Source organism: Meleagris gallopavo, chromosome 5, assembly GCF_905368555.1.
Source record: "Meleagris gallopavo chromosome 5, MGAL_WU_HG_1.1, whole genome shotgun sequence".
NCBI lineage: Eukaryota > Metazoa > Chordata > Aves > Galliformes > Phasianidae > Meleagris > Meleagris gallopavo.
The window spans coordinates 51,436,347-51,445,558 of NC_139408.1; the positions used below are offsets into that span (position 1 = coordinate 51,436,347).

The window sequence follows — 9,212 nt, forward strand, 5'->3', positions numbered from 1 at the left end:
TAATTCCAGAAACAACGTGAATTCAGTACTCAAGGCTAAATTAAAACAAGACTGAAATACGACTGCTTTAAAGTTTCAGAAACACCTGGATCATCCTGATAATCTGTGTGGTTTTCAAATTCCATTTTCAGATTTTTAAAACTAAATACGTCTCCCTCAAATTTCTGTGCAGTGCTCCTAAAAAAAATTAAAAAAAGTACAGAAAAAAACTGTAACAAGAAGATTAAAAAACACTGCAGTCTAAGTACACCATTTAAAACTAAAAATGTATCACTTATTTAATGAGTTTCTAGATACATAAATGGGAATGGGAAACATGATTTTGTGTTTCTTCCTCCTGTTCTAACCAAACAGTGTCATTCACAACTTTGTCACCAGAATAAGGCAGCCCGAGTACACCAGAATTATCTGGTGCATTACTGAAGGTAATGAGTGAATAGGAGCATTCATATCCTTGCTTTTAAGTAGAACAGACCAGAACAAAAACATGAAAAAAACTTATCAAAGCACTTTTACATCAAGCATCAGATAATTTGCTAAACTGCATCCAGCTTCCACTCTATTAAACCATGGATTATAAGCTTCATTGTTGCAGATGAATGATCAGCCTTTATCAAGGTTATGATAATGAATTTCCATTTTCTTCCAAAAATAATTACACTATACCTTTGCACCTTCAGGCATGTTGTTGCAAACCCTCTGGAAAAATCCTGAGTTTGCAAAACCATACAAGTTTCCCTACTGCTGGAGCACACGGGTTCTGGTTTTGGTCCAAAAAATGACGATATTAAGGAAAGTACCTAACACTGTTCTCTCTCTTACAAGAAACAATAGCAGAATACAAAGAAGCAGGTAAGCCAAGAGCGGTGTTGAAAACACCCGCCTATCCTCTCAAAAATTAAGTACAAATCCGGCGTTTTGGAAATACAACATTTAAGAATGCAAAAAGCATAATGGTACATGTGACTACGTTACTGCAGTTTTGCCATCCAGTCAAGAAAATTTTGGATAAGAATCATACTTTGTTAGCGGTAAAGCAGAAACCCAGAGTGCACAAACTCAAGGTTGCTCTTTGTGTCCAGGGCACCAGTACCAAGAGAGGTTCAGGCAAACAGAGAAACATGTTCTCTGGCAAGTCTCTGCAAGAGAACGCGCTGCTCGCAAAGACTGATCACCGTTCAAATCAAGGTTCACTTCAAGACAATTCTACCTCCTAACAGCATATAAACAGAAAAAGAAAAGCTACAGATCTACATATAAAACAAACAATTTGGCTCAGCTGAACCTTTAACGCTCTAAGTATCATCTCTGGTTGCTATCTTCATAATCATTTTCAAACCAAAGAGCTGTTGCAGTTTTATGTGAACACACGCACATGCACGAACCCAAAGAAATCCCCTTGTAACACGTTTGCTCAGCTTGACAGAAAGTCACACACACTCCTTACAGGCAGTTTCCCACTGAGGCAAGCAGGAAAATAAGAACTGATTATCTAAATAATACCTTGCTGAAGGGCAGATCCCATGTTGCAGGACCCAAGACCAGTCATCCTGAAGAGGAGAGCCACTTACCTCGTTTGTGGAGCCATCCTTCCTTCACTATCGCTACTTCATTCATAATGGCGAGAATGTCTCTTGGTAGATCAGCTTATGTCAAAAGATCACTGTTGAAATTTCTGAACTCCTGCAGAAGGGTCCACAACAGGGATGTTCTTTTTCTTGTCTCTCTCGTTCTCAGCTACTTCTAAAAGGATCAAAGAAACAAAGTCCACCATTATTTGAAGTACATCACTTACGTTAAATCAGGGGTACAACAGGGAGTAGTTTTACTGCTGGGTTGTTGGTTTTTTTGTTTTTAAACTATTATTACAAATCCTAAATGAGGGCTTTGTTCTTCGCAGGGATTGTTGTATCTCAGCAGGTGAAGGTGCTAGAAGTGCCTGCTGAAGCCCTGCTTCCTCACTAAGTTGGTTGACCGCTGGCAGACTCACCATATCACCACCCTGTCTAGATTAGAGGTGGCTGCAAGTCCCTGCCCAGTAGGCATCTTCCAGCTCTTGAACAACATCAAACTCCCCTCACCAAGAAAAAATCCAAGACTCAGCAAAGACAAGTTCTAAATATTTCCTGGTAAGACTTCCAGAATCTCCTCAAGAAGGTTTATTTACAGCCTGCTTTACATCAGTCTATCAACAAATACATGGTGCATCTTAGGGATTACGAGTAAAAATTCCCAATACTTTGCTGCACATTATCTTGTTATCTCACTCAAATCTCCTTGTCTTCCCCCAAAATCACCTTTTCTACCTGTGATATAATTCCTGCCTCTCTACAAAGATTCAGAGATAAGCCCATGTTATCCTAAATCAGCCCTTAGAAGCACCCTGATCAATTTTATCATTTTCTGTAACTCACTGCAGATTGGTGCTCCTTCTTGCAGTGAAATAACCTAAGGACACCTTAGGATTTCTACCTTCTTGCTTTATGAGGTGAAGTCTCTATCTAAGTAGCTCAAAATAGACACATTTTCAATAAGGTTTTGTCTATCTCATGGCTGACCATCACATGAATGTTCTTAATCTTTCTCTCCCTCACTGAAAGTAGCTCTTCCCAGACACATCAGCTTTTATTTTTTTTCTAAATTGAATATTATTATCTTTTCTGCTTGTGGTATAGTTCTATACTATATATCTATGTAGCTTTTCTTTAATGACTTTCGAGCTCTCAGAAGCATCCATTTGTTCATCCAATTGGATACTGCTTAGGTGATCAAAAAAATCTAGTGACATGTTCTAAGCAATAACTAAGTAATAACTAACATAGCAGCACTTGTAACAAGCCAACAAAGACCTGGCTTTTACTGGTCTCTCTCCAAACATCGAGGCATCACATTCCCACCAACAAATATATATCATCTCTGCATGCATTTGGCGTGTGTGCATCAATTATTTCTGAGCACGCAGGTGATACTCATCAGAAACCAGATTAAAAAACAACTAATTTCACATAACTCACTAAGACACAACCCTGGATGGAAGAAGCAGGTGGTCAAAATGAATCCAACCCAGAACTGAGACATTAGCAAGGACAGAGGGGCCTGTACCATTCATTGCCAGAGCTCTGTAACTATTTTCAAAGCAAGGAAGTCAAATTTGAATGGTCACTAGAAGCAGAAATTGACAGGGAGGAGATGTGAGAGAAAAAAAGCCAATCCTAGTATTTTTACCTATGAACTTTAACTATTTATCACTATTTCCAGTAACATTTTATTGTTTTTTTTTTTTTTTTCCCCCCTGGAAACAGCAGATATTTTTCCAAATTACGAATCTGCCATTTCTGACTGCTTATAATTATAATCTCAAAGAAACAGATACAACGTTTGCCTGAGGGAGGGAAAACACACACAAAAAAATGACACTGGAACAAGAGACTTGTAAGAATTCTTAATTTCATAAATAAATATGTGAGAACCATATGCTGCAGAATAGAGACCAGCAACCCACAGCCACCAGTTGTCTTCGAACAAACTCCTTCAGATCCAGAGCAATTAAGACACAACTTGATGAACACAGCAGGCTTTCACTCTTTCAAAAATGCATGCACAAGTCACCCCAGCTAGATCTACTTGTTGACATCAACAAGAGACCAAACCTTTCTAAAGGCTTCACTTCAGCATCGAGAGATTTGCAAAGCATTGAGCAAAACCCCTAAGATTATCACAGCTTAGGTAAGGAAACACAACACCAAGGTGTGAAAATAAATGCATCTAACATGGTGCTGTAACAGAAAGTGGGCTCTGTGTAGCCTACCTCTGTGTCTTCAATTCTACAATTTCAACATGTTAAGCAATCAACATCCTTTTCAAGATTCATACTTTAAAAAAAAAAAAAAAGAGAGAAAGAAAAAAAAAAAAAGAAAGCTATGAACCAAACTAGTCTGTAGAAAGGACCGTCCTTTTACTAATACCAGAAAAAAGTGTGATGGCACAAAATCATAGAACCTCCAACTAACATACTTCAGGTTTCTATGTTAACACTTGCTAAGATTACCACCTGGCAGCCTCCTGCTCCTCACAGCCTAAATTATCATCTCAATCTGAATCAGTGACCATGCAGACCAAAAAACAGCAAATCAGCAACGAAAACCAAAGTTCAGAGGAACTACTTTTTCCAGTTTCTGTGGTGTCCAAAAAGCCTGGACTGCCCTCCACATCCAATTCCTATACGAGAAGCATCCTCCACTTATTAGTGCAGCACTGCCATCAGGGATGTGTCTACCTGCCCAGCTCCTTCCACCACACTGCAGCATCAGCTCCACCTTGTTCTTCCTTCAGCAATGCCAAAGCATTTATTTTGTAAGGGGGAACTTTACTTAGAGTTGGGAATGCCTTCTCGCTGTGCGGTAGAATGTCCAAAGCTCCAACAGCAGCAAACTCACTCTACCTGGTACTTCAAAATACACACCCAAGTTGTGCTTAATAAATGTATTTAAATAAAAGGTAATCAAATAGAGCGCTAGCAAATAATGGTAATTTCCTGGGATAGAGGAGTAAGTTAACCACTGGCCAATGTATTTCTGAAGATGTGTAAACCAGAGAAAGTTCCATTTGCATAAAATCGTTAGAGAGAAGAAAAAAAAAAAAAGAAGAATTATTACAGCCCTCCTTTATGGCCATCTAGGAATGGTTCCCAGTGAGCAGAGGGCATCTGAGGTAAGTATGACCTGGCTGCTTCAGTCTGTCTGCACATGACTGAATACTGTCAAAAGCTAAACAACTCTGTCTTTCTCTCAGCATTCAGTTTGCTGGACTTTCAATACACTTTCTGTAATACTTTTTTCAATACCAAAATATTCCTCACACAGCGGAAGCGCACAGATCACAAATAGCACAACATCAGCATTGTGCCCCAGTGAATACTGATCTAATGCATACATTAATTCCCTAAAGGTTATTAACTTTCATAAGTAATGAGATAACTCATTTCCCTGTGCACTGAAACAACGAAGCCTGCTTTAAGGAATCAGCTTAAACAGAAGGTGGAGCAGAATCATCTTTCCTGTATTTGCGAAGGCTCCTTTTTTTGTATGCTTTTGTACTTATGTTCACGTTCTCTTGTTCCCAAATACCCCTGAAATCAAGAGATCAATTTGTCCTTCTCAATCCACCTTCTTTCCAAGGTCAAATTTTATATTCCTTTCTACTCACACCCAAAAGCAGAGCAGGAAGAAAATTAATTCTTCCATTAACAGTGAATCTGAAACAAGCTTACGGGATGCAGGAGCATCACGGTAATGACTTCATCCCTGTGAAGCAGTAAGCCTCTCTCAGAGGAAGATCAAACCCACCAGCCTCAGTCCCACCTGTCTCACTCAGCTGTGCCAGTCAGCACAGATCAGAAAGCAGGTTACAGCAAAGCATGCTCCTGGACTAACGCTCTGCCCATCCCAACACCCATTACGGGACGCAGACTGGCAGCCCTGATGCCCTCACGTGACACACATCCGTGCACGTTCCCTTAACACGCAACAGCAGAACCATTCAAAAAAGGACCCCGCGCTGCCCACCTTGGTTGCAAGGCACTGTCACACGGTAGGCAAGCTGCACAAGAACTGCAGGGGAGCAGAGGTGTGTGTTTTGGGGCCCATGCATCGCACGAGCAGCCCGCGCTCTCTTTCTGCAGCATAATCCCCGTTCTCATTTTAAACTCACAGCCAACTGCATCCAAATGGCACAAGCACAACAAAGTTGGGCTCCAGCCAACATTTTAAGTAGAGCGTACGGAGAAGTATCTCCACCAGGCTCTGACCAGTGAAGTACATCTCCTGCATTATGCAAATCCTACCCAGGAGAAGCAGTGCTTCCAAAGCACTCAAGGCTCCACGAATTCACAGAGGCTTCACACCATGACCCAGTTACTCAATCTGGGCAGATAGCTTTCAGGAGAGCACAGAAGGACCAGGTTGTTCCAGCATCTTAGCTTGCTTTACAAAAATGCATTGTGGACCATGAGTTAGGCATGGTCACAAATATTTGCTACTAGCTCATGTGATGTTCCATTTAGAACATCATGTCTAAATGAGTATTTCATGATTGTATGTGCAGCTTATCACAAGGTTTAGAAATGTTTCTCTGATACTAAGAACTGCGGGAAAAACAGTAAGCAGAGAAGAAAAAAGATCTCTAAAGCCACATCCACTTTTCTTCCAATCAGTCAGCACAAGCTAGGTTTACAAGGCTGCAATTTGGAATGCCTGTGCTCTCATGTCTTCGCTAATCAATAGACAGGAGGTTGATTTTGTTCAGGTGAGGGGCCAGAGTTACGACACGCAGCTGTCCAAGCTGCAACCACAACTGCAGTTTGATAGGACAAACTGAACTACGTATTTCAAAACTAAGCAATGGCAGAGAAAGAGATCTCTTCATACTCTCTGTCAAAGACATAGGCTAGACAAAATCTTCTTTATGTTCCAAAACAAGAAGAAGGCCTTTTACAGTTTACCCTCATATAATTTAATGACTGTGCTGCTCAGAACTTCTGTACCAACTTAAGATGCATTTAATCAAATTCCATTTCAAAGTATTTATAACAGAAGTTTTGTTCTGTCTCCCAAACAAACCAAGTCACTCATGAACCTATTTAATCCTATTTGTAATTACTTACAGGTTGTTTCTATAAGCCAGCAATGCTGGAGCTACAGGTTACTTGCGGACATTGGATCAATTCTTAGATTTGATTTACTGCTGTAGCTCAGAACCAAAAGCAGTTCCATACACAAAGTACACAAGGAAAACCCTCCTATTTAAAAAAATCAAAGGTACTTTCACAGTGCCTTTAAATCTATTAACTCAGACAAATGCTGTGGCTGTCATCAGGAAATTAGCTGCTACAAAAAGGTAATTACTAGTCATAGACTAGTGTTACATTTATTTACCTGTAAACAAATATTCTTCTGAATTAAGTGTTAGTAACGCCCCTTTGTAACTGTATTTCGAAATGTACATCCCTCCTGGTGGCATAAATACAATAAACAAGAGTAAAGCAGGGATTAGCTTCTTGTATGGGTGGGATGGAAGAAAAATAAAGGAGAAAAATGGTTAAATCCTTTCCCAGGGGCAGGGGGAATCCCAATAAGTTGCAACCTGCATCAGTACCTTTCTGTCAGTAAAACACACAGCAAACACAGCATGCTCACATGCTCCGACAGAATTCTGCATTCTACAAAGGATCCAAAGGAAAAGTCCTAGAAGTCTGCAGGAACGCTTCAGCGACAGCAGAACTCCACCTGGGGGGGTTTGCGGGAGGAGGAGGGGTGTCGGCTGCAGGCAGCTCCCCGCAGCTCTGCACACCACCACCGCAAGAAGTCAAAGCGATGGGGCCCGGCAGCACTGCCCGGCACCGACACACACACAGACCCACACCCCCGGTCCACAACGCAGCGCGGGGCCGCACAAAAGATAAAGGGAGAAAATGGGGGCGGGGGGAGGAGATGGAAGAGCGCTCGGCCACTTTCTGTGCCACACTTTGGGAAATGCCCCGTGCCTCCCTCTGCCCCGAGCCCCTTTTCCCTCGGAGATGCTCGGGGACTACGCGGCCGCAGCAGGCCCCGAGGGCGGCCGGGGGAGCCCCCCGCCCCGCAGCGCTTCCATCCCCCGCATCCCGGGGAAGCCAACGGCTTCCCGTTCGCCCCGAGCCCTCCGGCCCGGCTCCGGCGGGGCCGCAGCCCTCTCCTCCCCCCCACCGCACACCACACGCGGCCCCGCGGTGCCTCAGCCGGGCCGGCAGCAGCCCCCGCCGCGGCCTACGCGGGTCAGCGAGCGCCCGGCAGCCGCCGCCCGGGGAAGGCGGAGAGCGGCCGCCTCAACCTCGCCTCGCCTGGCCGCCCCTCCCGGCCCCGCACAATGCGCGGCGGAGCAGGCCCCGGCGCTTCCTTCCCCCGGCCCTTCCCACCCCGGGGAGCGGGTCACTTACATGGCTGCGGGAGCCCGGGGAGGAGGTGATGGGAGGGCGGCGGCGGCGGCGGCAGGGAAAGGAGCAGGGGAAGGGGAGGGAAGGGGGGAGCGAGCGAGCGGAGGAAGGGAGAGCCCGGCGGGCGGGCGGGCGCCGAGCGAAGGCCTAACTGGGCTCACGGCAGCCGCCGCCTCCTCACCATCCCCGGGCGGCGGGCGGCGGGCCGGCTCCTCCTCCCCTTCTCGCAGTCGCTCGGCCCATGGGGCTCACACGGGCTGCCGGCCTGCCTTCCCCGCCGCTCCGCCTCGCTCCTGCCTCTGGCCGAGAGGAGGAGGCTGCGCCTCTCTCCTCGCTCAGCAGCACCCCCGGAGCCGCAGGGCCGAGCTCCCCGCAGCCGGAGCCGGGCTCGTCCCACACGCGCTCGCTCACATCCTCCGGGGAGCGGCCGCCGGGTCCTACCGCCGCCGCGCCGCTTCCCGCCCGCCCCGCCGCGGGGCCGCCCTGCTCCGCCTCGCTGCTCCCCTCGGCCCGCCGCCTGCCCGGCCCCGGGCCCCGCTTCGGGCTGCCCTCCTTGAGAGGCACCGCCGTTCCGTTGCCAGAGCCTCGGGTGCGAGTCGCTTTGTGGCTTCTCCTGGCTTAGGGCTGCGGGAAGCTGCCTGCTGTCTGGTCTCGTCAAAGTGTTCCCAAAGTGTTGGCAGTGAACTCCAAAAAGCAGGCATAGAGCACGGGCCCCAGTGGTTTCGTGGCACCTCTGCTGCTCAGAAAGTGTGCGACTCCTGTACAGCGCCGGAGCAACTTTGTGGAGCTTTTCTGAAGCCATACAAATCTACTTAACACGCTGCAGGTTTTCCCTGCGCCTCCTAAATCCTGATTGATTCAATAATGTGGTATCACTTAGAGGATATTTCAATATCCCTTCCCACAGCAAGCAGGCTGCCTGGGGACTGGGTAGCAACCCAGGCCATGAGTCTAGGTGCTGCCTCTCAGCCTCCCTGCTGCTTGCTAGGCTGTTCTGCTTTCAGTACACACATCTCATACAATCACACAATGTCTTCGGTTGGAGGGGACCTCAAAGCCTGCCCAGCTCCAACCCCTGCCATGGGCTGATTGCCCCCTACCAGCTCAGGCTGCCCAGGACCCCAGCACCTCCAGCAATGGGGCACACAGTGCTCTCTGTGCAGAACTGCCAGGGCCTCGTTGCCCTCTGAATGAAGAATTTCTTCCTAACGTCTAACTTAAATGTCCCTCTCTTTAGTTTAAAGCC

At 46.1% G+C, this 9,212-nt stretch overlaps 1 protein-coding gene across 2 annotated transcripts in view; it reads right to left on the bottom strand.

Annotated features, from left to right (window-relative positions):
• AKT1 (AKT serine/threonine kinase 1) overlaps positions 1-8,590 on the bottom strand; it is a 71,094-nt gene extending 62,504 nt beyond the window's left edge. Inside the window, exons 1-2 of one of the 2 annotated variants that reach the window (XM_085225730.1) lie at positions 7,970-8,590; positions 1,572-1,743 (exon numbers count right to left, since the gene is read on the bottom strand). In XM_085225730.1, coding sequence (XP_085081856.1) covers positions 1,572-1,617 — 46 coding nt within the window. In that variant the 5' untranslated portion in view covers positions 1,618-1,743; positions 7,970-8,590. Of the gene's footprint in view, positions 1-1,571; positions 1,744-6,932; positions 7,062-7,969 lie in introns of those variants that run through there. The other variant, XM_003206757.5, reaches the window with a different exon arrangement.
• Between the last annotated feature and the right edge of the window lie 622 nt (positions 8,591-9,212).